General features: G+C 55.9%; 1 protein-coding gene across 4 annotated transcripts in view; it reads right to left on the bottom strand.

Moving 5' to 3' along the window:
* The window catches only part of LOC102929386 (folate receptor gamma), a 40,757-nt gene that overhangs the window by 2,452 nt on the left and 25,066 nt on the right, over positions 1-13,239 (bottom strand). For 3 of the 4 annotated variants that reach the window (XM_043527054.1, XM_043527058.1, XM_043527062.1), the window contains exons 3-4: positions 1,380-1,568; positions 441-576 (exon numbers count right to left, since the gene is read on the bottom strand). In XM_043527054.1, the coding sequence (XP_043382989.1) occupies positions 441-576; positions 1,380-1,568 (325 nt within the window). Of the gene's footprint in view, positions 1-440; positions 577-1,379; positions 1,569-3,866; positions 4,009-5,906; positions 6,113-13,239 lie in introns of those variants that run through there. The other variant, XM_037913714.2, reaches the window with a different exon arrangement.

Below are 13,239 nucleotides of genomic sequence, written 5' to 3'. Positions count from 1 at the left end.
CAGTTGCCATGGGGAGGAAGACCCCAGAGCCCCATGGCCACCTGCTGGGCAGTTCTGCTCACACAGGAGGCAGGTTTCCCGGCCCCTGCTCCAGCGTGGGCACCATCTCCACAGTTGAAGCTGCCCCAGGGTCACTGGACACCAAGTTCAGTCCAGGAGACCACCCACCCTCCTAGTCCAAACCAAACCAGGGACTGCACTGAGAACAGAGGAGACTACAGCCTCAGCCCTCACTCCCAGGGTGCTCCTCTCGCAAGCCCCCCACCCAGGGTCTGGAGCTAGTCTGAGGGCTGCGGCCATCAAGGGGCAGGGAGAGGTGGGAGCCCCTCCTCCATCTAAGACAGCCCCAAACCCATAAGCAAGGTGTGACCCTGCCCCACTCAGGGTACAGCAGTCCAGCCCCCGTGGCAGGCAGAGTTTGTTCTCGGCCACTCACTGACCCGAGGTCCAGTTCCAGCCCTTGTGCCAGTTCTCTTTGCAGGTGATGGCGTCCTTGCAGTCCTCCCACCACTGCTCACAGTCCTCCTTGCACAGTGGGACGTTGAGGATCCTCTCCCGGCGCCAGCTGGTATCCGCCTGCCAGGACACAGGCTTGTGAGCATCAGGGGGGCAGCTCTGGGCCCCCTGCAGGCAACGTCAGTCACCCCAGGGAACAAGGGTGAGACACATTCTCTCCCCCACCCCCGATCCAGCACCACTGAACAGAGCCAGTGTGCGTCCCAGCAGAACCAGGCCCAGTCCCCAGGGGAAGGGAGAGCCTCACAGCAGCCTCCCCGCACACCTGAACGGCAGCATCTACAGCTCAACCGCATCCCATGCAGGCCACCCAGGCGTCCAGGGAAGAGATCCTGGATTTATTGCTGCTCCTGGCCAGGGCTCTGCATCTGCCATCTTACCTGTTGCCTCCCCAGCAAACACGCTGCACGAACCCACCTCACCCCAGGACAGAGGCAGCGTCAGTCCCACCAAGAAACCCAGCCAAGCTGGGGGCATGCCGCAGAGCTGAGCATTGGTGCCAGGCTCTCTGGGGTACTAGACAGCAGGGGGGATGGCAGGACCCACGGGGCACTGCCCAGGGAGGGAAGCTAAAGGAGCCGTTCAGTGCAGCCTCCCGACCTCGGGACGCTTTGAGGGGATTGTCCTGCCCACATGCAGTGGGCCCTGGCCGAACACGGGGACACCAGCTGACAGTGGAGAATGGAACCTGGGGCCTTCGGCACAGAAAGCACGAGCCCCCGACCGCTCAAGCTGGAGGAGCCACTCTGTGCGGTGCTAGTTCACGCCTCACTATTTGGACCCGCCACTGGAGGGAGCCGTGAGCACATGCACCAAGCCAGCCTGCTCTCCCGCCCGCAGCGCCCAGCCCAGCGCCCCCTGACCTGGTGGATCCAGGGCCCCAGGTTGGGTGAGCACTCGTACAGACACGTGTCCTGGATGAAGTGCCACTTGCACTTGTCTGGCATCACCCTGCAGTGGGCCCAGTTGAAGCTGTACAGGTAGGACTGGTCCTGGTGAGCCCCCGTGCTGGTCTCGGCCGTGCAGCAGGCGTTGTCTTTCCACGGGGCGCACTGGGAACACAGCAAGGGACGGGTGTGCAGGGGATTCCGGCCGCTTGCCCGGGGGGCAGACAGGATGCTGTGGATGCAGCAGCATCACCGGCCTCCAGTGGTGCACGGCGGGACTGCTCCTGCATCAGAGCACGGCTAGGGCCAGGGCTAAGGACCGGGGACTGAAGGGCAGGGATGCTATTTTGCCGAGTGCTTGGAGATCTTTAAGACAAAATGCCATGAAGTGGGGAAGCTACAGACTGGGGCAGGAGGGGCAGCTGCCGAGCTGTTATATGGTGTTTTATTAGGGCCTCCAGATCTACCCCTATTGTGATCTCTTCTGGCGGGGACACAAGGTAAGTGGGGATGGGGGAAAAGGTGCAAAGAGGAGACCAACTGAATTCGTCCAAATGAAAAAGCCTCCTAGTTACAAGGCACCACTTCAATGTGATCCTCGAGTTAAGGAATATGGGACTAGAAATCTGAACTAAATTTGTTTGTTGGGAACATGTGTAACTGGTGAGCAAAATGGGATGGGCTGTTCTGCCCCGCCCTCTTTTTTTGGGGTGGGGGGAGGTTAAAACAAAAACCAAACACCCCAGGACTTTGGGAGGAAGATCAGACTGCCTGCTGGCTGGGAGGTGGGGAAAATGAAAGGTGGGATATGGCTGCCTCTCCCACCATCCTCTGCAATCTGCTGGAACGCCTTCCTTGTCCTGATCCCAGGAGATCTTGTTACCAGCCTGGGCTAGAGAGCAAGACCCACCTGACATGGCCACCTTCACCGGCTCCAGCTCAATCCTAACTTTGGTTCCTGCTGTCAGCCTCCCCTCCACGCCCCAGTACATCACTTTCCTCCCCCATCTTTGGTCTGCTTTCCTCTCTCTCCCTTGTGCCTTCTGTTTAAGAGCCTGGCTTTCCCCACTAAGACTATCTTGCAGCACTGCTGGGAGCCTGTGACCAGAAAGGCAGCACCCAGTGGGGCTGCAGATTTGCTGGGTATTTGGAGCAGCTGATCAGACCATGTGCTGGGCCAGTTTCTCCAGCAGCAAGGTTTCAGAGATGATAGGCAGCTTCTGTATCTGGTGCTAATTCTTTGATGGTCTTTGCCCCTGTGTGTTGGTCTGGTCTGGTCTTCTAGGAAATGGGATCTGGCTTATTGGGATCAGCTCCAGATCATTTCTACTAATGCCTCTTCTCCCAAAAGAGGGAGACCACCATCTCCTAGCAGCCACACAGCAGGGAAGAACACTGCCTTGGGGGTGTGGGGGTGGGAGAAGAGAACTCTACAGCAAAAGCTAACAGGAACAAGGATTTTGTCAAAGTTACAGCCTAACTCAATATTGTGTTTCAAATTAGGGTTGCCACCTGTCCAGTTTTCACCTAGACAATCCGAAGTTCAACTTGTATATGAAATGGTACCTGAACAGCCCTGATGTCTGGGGTGGTTTTTTTTTTTAACTTGGCAATGGAAAGCAGAGAAGGGTCAGGGCCTAATAGGTGCAGTTACCAGCCATTAGAAAGGTGGCAACCCTCTTTCAAATGCTCCAATTGATTCTTTTTATTTACATGAAGATGTTTTTAATGGTGGCTCTCACCATAGTCCTAAGCAGGCTGAGGTCTTTGTACTGAGAACCCCAAACCACATTTAAAACTGTTAATGAGGCCCTGTCACTGTATAACACCCAGGGGTGCTGGAACAGTTTGTATAGTGGGGGGTGCTGAGCCATTGAACCAAACTGTAAACCCTGTGTATGATGGAAAACACTTCAAGTCAGGGGTGCTGAAGACCCCTTCCCCCCACACCTCCAGTTCCAGCACCTGTGTTAACACCTTCAACACTTGGGCCAGTTTATTCTAGTGACATTAACAGGGACATATCCAAGTTTGCCTTCAGCATCAGAGGCAGAGCTAGGATTGCAAGGCAGGAGTCCTGGCTCCCCAGCCCTCTGCCTCCGTCCAAGCCCTTCCCTAGGGTATCAGCAAGGGACAGGCCTCTTTTTAGAGGGATGAAGTAGCCCAGTTTGCATGGCTGCTGCCAGAGAGCTGGGTCTCCTTACCAGCCCAAGGACGTTGGCACCATGACCCTGCCTGCCGCAGCCTCCTAGGGCTGAGAGAAAACACACAATTCTTGGTGTCACGAACACCTCCAGCTCCCTGCCCTGCAGTCCTTCATGGCCCCCCCCCCCCCGAGAGCCTGGCGTAAGGAACAAGCCTGCACTGGAAAGAACGGCAGGTCCAGGGGACCCAGTTACCCCTCACCTAGAGCTCCAAGTGGTCAGGGATGGACTGACCTGTGTCAATAGGACACAACCCTACCTGGCCATGCAGCGCCCCCTCCGGGCCTGGCTGGGTTTTGTGGTGCTTGGCATCCATGCACACGTTCAGCACTGATTCCTTCGCAGCACTGGCCAGGCAGGCAGCCAAAAGCCCCAGCACGGCCCACCAGGCTGCCATCTCCCTGGGACCAGAGCAAGGGGTGGGTGGAAGAGAAGACACATTAGTGCAGCTGTCCAGATGAGAATGGGCGCCACTCAGGTGCATGGCTCTGAGCGCCCAGAGGGGATCCCCAGGCAAGAGCATCTGTGCTGCCTGCTACGGAGACAGGTGCTCTGCAGAGACCCATGAGAGAGCGACCACAAAGCCTCCTGCTTCACTGGCAGCTTTAATCCCCCCCAAACATCCCACCCAGGCATGTGGGCAGAGAGTTCTCTGGGCCCAGGAATATGTCTAAGGTGGGGTCTCTCCCTCAGTCCCACCTTCTGCCCTGGGCGCGCCCCCACCACGCATCCCCTGGGCGATTTCAAACAGCCTGGGGCCCCCACTCACCACCGGCAGCGCAGCCGAGAGGCTTCCTGCCTGCTCATGCCATGTGTCTGCTGGCTGGGGTGGGTGAGGAGAAAGTCTGTCTACACGTGCTGCTCTCACCCCAAGCACGCCTGTGGCCAATAGGAAGCTGCGGGGGCAGCAGCTTGTGGGCACCCCCCAGCCTAGGAGGCTCAGGTAAGCACTGCACCCCCATACCCTCTCCCACGCCCCAAACTCTGTCTACACCCCCACACCTTGTCCCAGGCCAGAGCCTGCACCCCCACCCTCTGCCCCAACCTGGAACCTGCACCCAGCACACAAATGCCACCCTAGAGCCTGCACCCCAATCCCCTACCCCAGCCCAGGGCCTGCACCCCAGACCTCCTCTCCCCACCTAAACTCCCTCCCAGAGCCTTAGGCAGGTCAGGGGAGCTCTGGGCACTACCAACATTTCTACAAACCTGCTGCCCCTGCAGGAGAGAAAAACCACAAAGCCTCCTCCTCTACAGGAGCTTTTACCCTCCAAACATCCCACCTAAGGCCCAGTGGGGCAGGCACTTCTCCAAACCCTGCCCCCAGCTTGACTGCTTTGCCTTGCAAGGGGCTCGGAGCCGAGCTCCCCATGTCTCTGCTCAGCAGGTGCTGGTTTCCACCCTAGCTAGGAGCTCCCCTCCGCCCTACAGCCACCCATGGGTGCATTCAGGCCACTCCCTTTGTATTAGCCAATGATCCAGAACTAGACACTGGCTACTGGTTGCCTCATCCGAGCCTTATCCAGAGAGTCACAGCAATGACCACCGAGCTGGACCCTGGCCAGCCAACACCACTAGCCCCACAAGCAGGCTTCCAGGCATGAGCCATAGGATAAAATTAGACCTATTAGGTTGCATTTCTTCCCCCTTGTTTGCTCGGTGTTCTTCCAACAGAGAGGCAGAGGAAGCTAGCCCACAGCCCTGCAGCTTGCCCTGTCTGGTGACTTCCAGCCCCCTGGGACAGGGTGACCAGACCGGTCAATTACACACTAGCACAGCCTTGGGCTGCCAGGCTCACAGAGCAGACTCCCAGCCCATCAACAGCTAGTCACGGGACACTTAACAGTCAGAGTTATTGCTGTTCATTTCAGGTCCTATTGGACTCTCCAGCCCCTGACTTGGGGCTTTTACAGCCCTTAGTCCATACAAGGCCTTGCGCTAGCTTCCAATTTCTATTTGGGCATCACTTATCCTCCCACATCCCCTCTTGTGGGGTCTCCTCTCCCCCCACTCCATTGGGCCAAGTGGTTTCCTCTGCCATCTAGTATTGAATCTGTGCTTTACTGGCTAAGGTTCCCCTATTGCAGCTTTTATAGCAGCCAATCACCCCCAGAGCGCCACCTGCCCACCCAGCCCAGGAACAAGGGGACACAGGTCACAGCCTAGTGTTTTTCGGAAGCAATTCACCCCCCTCTAGAAGCAAACAGCAGTTACAAAACTCGTCACATTGACACCCAAACACTAGACCTGAGACACCCACCAGCCCCCATCACAACAGAAAACCATGAACTGCTCCTACCTTGCTGGAAAAAAGCCCATCCCAGCTGCTTCAAGCAAGTGCTCACCACAGCAGCCAGGCCTCTGGAGTCAGCTTTAATAGCCAAGGCCTTCAACCACAGCTGCTAACCCCTCCACCCAACCGGGTTAATGAGGCTTAATGGTCACCAGTGCTCGTTACCTGTCAAGTAGCAGTTTTCGTTAACAGCCAAAGAGCTCTGTGTGTTTGCTGGAGGGCAGCTGAGTCCCATGTTAAGAAGACAATCAAGGATTTGATCGCAAAGATCAGATGTCTGCCCAAGCCCTGGCCAAGGATGAGAACATCAGTCCCACCTGCTGGGCATTCTTTGGAGCAGACTTTTTTCTTTGCTCTGTAAATTGCCCCAGAGAAAGGAGCCAGAGAATGCCAAGATCAGCTGTCTAATCAGCTGGGGCCTCTATTCCAGCTTGTGTCCGCCATGAGCTGGGCAGCCCCAAAGGAGACCAGAGGGCCTTGCTCCGGAGCCGTGCCGGGCGTCACAGTCCATGAGAGTTGCCGGTGCTCGGCATCGTTCATGTTCATTCCCCACATTTGTAGCCCCCGTGGCTGCATCTAAATTTCTATTTTTCTTCACCTCTCCCCCAGGGGCAGCTCCAAGGAGTCTGTGGCCTGATGTCTAGGTCTAGGTGACAAGGGGGTACAAGCTCATGTAGGCCAGGTCCATCAGATGTGTTTCAAGGTGGGGTGGTCTTGGGAAGGATGGGACTCAAGATAGGTGGGCCCGGAACTCAGAGGGACTTAGGCATTGCAACATCTAACTTGTAGGTGCCTTGAAAGTCCCTGCTATCCGCACACCCTGTGTTAGACGTCGAGGCTAGGGGTTCTCACAACATTTTTTGGAGGCCTCAGAGTGCGGCCACCATCTGTTGCTGGGGGTCGCTCTGAATACTGTCCTAAAATACTGAATATACCTCAGGAGAAACTCACACCAGCTGCCTGCTGCCCCAGCTTTGTGTCTCCAGAGGCGGGCAGGACTTAACCGCTCCTGGCAACCGCCACCCCCCATCACTGCAGAAAAGCCCCTGTGGCTGCATCGGTCATGATCAGTGGCGGATTAACACATGGGTCAATGGGGCCCGTGCCCAGGGGCCCCGGCCTATTTGGGGGCCCCTGCAGGTGATGGCATTCTGGCTCCATCCCCTGCTCCTCCGGTCCCCCACCCCCGCCCCTCGGCCCTACTTCTCTGCCCTGCTCCTCCTCTTCCCCTTGACGCCCCAGCCACAGTCTGGCTGGAGGACACAGCTGTGGTAGGGAAAGTGCATCCCCTTGTCCTCTGCCATGCAGAGATAGGCGAGCTGCTTGCCCGAGCCCCATGTACAGCCGGCCCGAGGCCCCTATCCCTTTCCCCTGCCCCTCCATGCACAGAGCTGGCCCGAGCCAACCTCTCTTCCCCTTGGCCCCCCCATACAGAGCTGGCCCGACTCCCCTCTCCCTTCCCCCTGCCCTCTTCCGAGTGGAGCTGGTCCAGCCCCCTCTCCTTTCCCCCCGGCCCCCCCACACACGGAGCTGGCCCAAGCCCCCTCTCCCTTCCACCTGGCACTGACATGGAGCTGGCCCGAGCCCCCTCTCCCTTCCCCGGCCCTCCCCTGTGCAGAGCTGGCCCGAGCCCCCTCTCCCTTCCCCCTGGCACCCATGCTCAGAGATGGCCTGAGCCGCATCTCCCTTCCCCCTGCCCCCCACCCCCCCCGCCCCCCCGCGTGGAGCTGGTTCAAGTCTCTCTCCCCTCCCGCTGCGCGGAGCTGGCCCGAGCCTCTCCCTTGCCCCACGCGGAGCTGGCCCGAACGACTTACCCAAGCCCCCACCTCCGCCATGCAGGGCTGGCCCAAGCCCCGCCATTCACCCTGCCCCCCAAGCCCCTTTTTGGCAAAAGTGGGCGTTTGTCCCGTTTGCTCACTGGGCCGGTGGGGGTCAGCTGCAAGACAAACAGGACAAATGCCAAAAAAGTTGGGATGTCCGAGGCCAAAACGGGACGTATGGTCACCCTAGGCCGGGGTCCCCAAACTTTTTTGGTCCCAGCCCCCCTTACCCGATCCACACTGCCCGGGGAGCAGGGGCCAGGAGCCGGGAGCCGCGGTCGGGAGCGGGGCCAGAGGTGTGGCTGTGGCCCCGGCCAGGAGCGGAGCAGGGCTGGGGTGGGGATGGAGCAGAGCTGGGGGCAGCACGGGGCGGGTGGCACTCCCTGACCAGCCCCCAGGCCGTGGGCTGACCCGATCCCCACCGCGTCCCCCCTCGAGCGTTCTTCTGTGCCCCCCTACGGCGGTGCACCCCACAGTTTAGGGAACCACTGTCCTAGGCTGTGCTAAGAGCCGCTCAGGGAGCCCGAGCAGCTCTGGGGAGCCACGGGCCCTCCCTCCACCTGTCCTGGGCAGGGGGGCCAGGGTGCCTAAGAGCAGCCCCTGGCCCATGTCCCTGCCCCACGGAGTGTGCCCCCCAGGGCAGGTGGAGGGTCCAGGGCTCCCCACAGCAACTGAGGGCAGCTTTTACCGCAGCCCGGCTTCTGGCCAGGCCAGGGGGCGGGGTCTTGGGGGAAGGGGAGGGGCAGGGGGCGGGGCCCCAGGGCAGGGGGCGGGATGCGAGGGGCCCAAATGTTCTTTGTGCCCAGGGCTCCAATAAATTTCAATCCGCCTCTGCTTGCCACCCAGGCGAGCCTGCCTTTGTGGTAGACGGTCCCTCACATCACAAATCACACTAAAGTTCACAAAAAGAAAAGGAGGCCTTGTGGCACCTTAGAGACTAACCAATTTATTTGAGCATCAGCTTTCGTGAGCTACAGCTCACTTCACCTTACTCCCAGTCCCAAAGGCCCAGTCACTTACCCCAGGTCAGTTGTACCCTAGATCTCTCCCCAAAGACACCACTTCTAGCCAATCCTATAGCAGACTAACTAAAGATTTGTTAACTAGGAAAAGGAGGTGAGCGAGTTATGTACCAGGTTAAAGCAGGTAACAGAGACACACCAGTGAGTTACAGTCTTAGGTTCCGCAAGGTAATAGAAGTGTCTATAAGAAGCCAGGTCTATAGGCCCTTGGGGCTAAACCAAGGTGAACAGTCAGGGGTGCTTGCTTATGCCTAGAAGTCTTGCCCTCTCCCTGAAGTCCAAGTGAAACCCACACACCACCTGGGTGCGGTGCTCTGTCCCATCTAGTGGCACCGAGACCCCTTAGAGAGAGATTAATGAGTCTGCTCTACAGCCTTAGCTAAGGGCCATATGGCTTTTAATTCATGCAGACGAGGCTCATGCATTTAGCTCCAAAGGTCCCAGGTTCAATCCCGCCCCCCTCCCCGACGACCCGGGGTCTGTCGGTGTTACACAACAGCACGGGAATACAGATCCTTCTGGTCAGGGAGTTTTATTCCCTTCTCTCAGAGTTCAAACTGATTGGACAAGGGTTGGCGCCCGTCTCCTCTTTGGGGGCTGGGGGAGGGAAATCAACAAAGTCTTTGTCCTTTGATGTTTCACAATGGCTCGCTTGGTTTCAGTGAGCCTTGTGCAGGGGACCCACACCCTCCATTAATCAACGCTTCTTTCCCGCTTGGTGAGTTACACAAACACTCAATGTCACTTTCCACCCTGGGCTGCAGATGTGATACGTGAGATCAATGCAGGCAGCGTCCTCCAAGCTTTTCATCAAGGCTAAACACAGCCTTAGCAACCTAACGTCTGCTTCAACACTGCCAACACACAGGTGAGCTGGACGCGTTTCCAGCTGTGCATATGTCAGCCGTCAGTGAGGCCTAGGGGCCTTGGCATGAGCTGCCACCTGGTCTGCCAGCATCACAATAGGCATCACAGAAACTTAGTAGAATAATGACAATCAATGGGACATGGCAATACCAGGGTACAAAACATAGAGGAATGACAGAGCAGGTTGTGCTGGCGGGGGAGTGTCACTATACGTGAAAGAAATCAGAGAGTCAAATATAGTCAAAATCTTAAATGAATCAAACTGCACTGGAGAATCTCTATGGATAGAAATTCCATGCTTGGATAATAATAGGATAGCAGTTGGAATATACGACTGACCAGGATGGTGATGGGGACTGTGAAATGCTCATGGAGATCAGAGAGGCTACAAAAATAGAAAACTCAGTAATAATGGGGGATTTCAACTATCCCCATATTGACTGGGTACATGTCACCTCAGGACAGGATGCAGAGATAACATTTCTAGACACTTAACGACTGCTTTTTGGAGTAGCTAGTCCTGGAACCCAGAAGGGGAGAGGCAATTCTTGATTTAGTCCCAAGTGGAGAACAGGATCTGGTCCAAAAAGTGGATATACCTGAGTCAGTCAGTAATAGCCACCACAATGTAATTAAATTTAACATCCTTGTAGGGGGGGAAATACCAAAGAAACCCACCACGGTAGCATTTAACTTCAGAAAAAGGGGAACTATGCAAAAATGAGGACACTAGTTAAATGGAAAATGAAAAGAGTAGTCGCAAAGAGTGAAATGCCTGCAAGCTGCATGAACACTATTTAAAAACACCTTAACAGAAGGTCAAACTCTATGTATACCCCAAATCAAAAAAACAGTAAGAGGACCAAAATATGCCACCAGGGCTAAAAAGCAGAGTAAAAGAGGTGGCTAGAGAAAAAAAGACCTCTTTTAATAATTGGAAGCAAAATCCTACTGAGGAAAATAGAGAGGAGCATAAACTCCGGCAAGTCAAGTGTAAAAGTATAGTTAGCCAGGCCAAAAAAGAATCTGAAGAGCAACTAGCAAAAGACCCCAAAACTATCAGCAAATATTTTTTAAGCACATCAGAAGCAGGAAGCCTGCCAAACAGTGAGTGGGGCCACTGGACGACTGAGGTGCTAAGGGAGCAGTCAAGGAAGACAAGGCCGTTACAGAGTAGCTAAATGAATTCTTTGCATCGGTCTTCACTGTAGAGGATGTGAGGGAGATTCCCACACCTGAGCCATTCTTTTTAAGTGACAAATCTGAGGGGTCAATAGAGGTTAACACAATATGTTGGGGAAAAGCCAACATGGCTTTTGTAAAAGGAAATCTATAGAAATTGACAACTTTAAATTAGTCTGGGATTTTACTGTGGGATGGGACTCTGATCAGGGGTGGACTTATGGGACTGATTTTCTGATCCCCCTTAACATGGGGATAAAACATGCCCTATAATTGGAAAATGCAGCCTTGTAATTTGCTGGAATGATGCCACTGGTGTATGTAGGGTAACTTTGGCGGAGACATTGCCCCTTCAGCTCACAGTTGAAGGGGTTATTCCAGCCCAGGTTACAGGCGTAGCAAACAATGACAGACGAGAGAGCGCTACGGAGCCATTTGATGGGGCGTTGGGGAAGCGTGACTTGTTGGTGCCATGCATTCTTGGAACTGCACAATGGAAGCTGGACTGGTCTGGGTAGTGAATTTAGCACCGCAACCTCGAATCTGAAAGCGTGGACTCAATTATGGGCCCTTTCTCCTGGTTCTGGAGAAGAGGGGATAGTAAAAGGGAGGAACCACGTGATGGCCAAGCTATCACCAGAGGCCCAAGCCAGGGGCCCACACACTCCCAATCCGATTGTGGCACCCCTGCTTATTGCTAGTGACACTTCCTTTCCAAAGGGAGCAGTTGAAGTCCCGGGACACCAGCCTGGCATGAAGATTGTGTTTGCGGAGTTTTATTTGGTTTGATACATACACAAGAGGATGGGTCTTTTTCAAAAGGGGGAGCAGTGTGACAGGCTTGCTATGCTGGCTGGATCTGGGGGTGCAGAACCCCCACAGCCGGCTCCACCAGGGCACGTACCCCTGACCAGCTGCAGGGCTCAGGATCCCATTGAGATTACCCTGAAGGTTACTCAAGTGAATGACTCCTGTCAGTTTGATCGGGTCTGTGGTAACACCTCTGCAGAGGGAAGAGAACTGGAACAATTTGTGCTTAGGTGGAGTTTTCTCTCCCAGTGCTCAAAGGTGAGTAGCCGGCTTATCTGGCTCTAACCACTAGCCCTTGCTACCTCACATATTCCCCATTGTGCCAAGTCAGCTCTTCCAAAGGGTTCAAAGCAACATCCAAAGAGCAGCTTAGAGAGAGACTGGCGTAGCATTAAGGAGACCTGGGTTCTAGTCCTGGGTCTGCTAGCTGATGGCATCTCTGTTTCCTGTCTTCCCTTTCCCCCCAGTTAGCCTGTAAACTCTTTGGAGCAGGGACTGTCTCTAACTGTGGCCTTGAATTATGAGGCCCTGAACTCGGCTGGGCCCTCAAGGCAATATAACACCCCTATCAATAACAGTTTGTCCCACCCCAGCTACAGAGCAGATGAATATAGCTCAGAGAGGTTGAGCATTTTGGCAGAGGTGATGCAACAGGTCAATGGATGCCTCAGGAAGTGAGCCCAGGGCCCAGCTCTGCAAATGGACTGAGGTGCCTAAATCCCATTGTCAGGCACCCTATCTCATGCCTAAGTCCCAGGGGGAGGTATGCCGGGACACGCCTGGCCTGAGGCACCAGCTATGCGCTGAGCGCAGCTAGCCTCACACAGGATAGCCAGGCTGGGGGCTGCGTTTTCCCAGGTAATGTTCAGCCCTGTGGTTAATGTCCCCCCCTCCAGCAGATGCAAAGCCCCCAGTTCAGTTCTCCTCTCTGCTGCTACAGCAAAGCGATTAGTAGAGCAGGGTTTCCCACCCCTCCAGTGGGTGCCCGCCCCACTGGGCTGTGGGGTCACTTCTGAATACCAAGTGGAACAGCTTCACCGGGAGAGATCCCAGGAGCCCTGCCTCCAACTAGCCCAGAGCTCAGGGGTTTGGCCCTGCTCTGGAGAGAGAGGAGATGCCTTGTTAAGGCCTCTCTCCTCAGCAGACCAAGGGGGGAATCAAACCACAGCTTCCCAGGTCCGGGGTGAGCATCCACACAGGCGGGCAGCTACTTCCGCCTGCCGGCTGTTTTGCGTGGCGCTAAGCACTTCCCCTCCAGGAGAGGGGTCCTGGCTGTGGATCCGGAGCCCAGCTCGACACCTCCCTCCGACCCAGAGTGAGCCCCTGTCTCCATGCGAGGGGCAGGGCTGAGGACACAGCCTTCTCCTCGGAATCTCCCCTGGGCTCGCGCTGGCTTTTGTGGATCCAGAGTTGGCAGTTTGGGTTGGTCATATTCCTGGAGGTTTCATCCCAGGGTCTAATCGTCCAGGACAGATTAATCTTTAATTCCTGCAAACTCCAGGGCAACCCCGGAGGGTTGACAACCCTATGTGGATCCCATCTCTCCCCAGTCATTCCACAGGGCGTCTAGACCAGCGTTTCTCAAATGCAGCCACCCCTGGCCGCATGTGGCCACCCGTAGCTTTCTTGCGGGGAAGC

Source organism: Chelonia mydas, chromosome 1 (genome assembly GCF_015237465.2).
Source record: "Chelonia mydas isolate rCheMyd1 chromosome 1, rCheMyd1.pri.v2, whole genome shotgun sequence".
NCBI classification, from domain to species: Eukaryota; Metazoa; Chordata; order Testudines; family Cheloniidae; genus Chelonia; species Chelonia mydas.
This window is presented reverse-complemented; position numbering and strand designations above follow the sequence as displayed.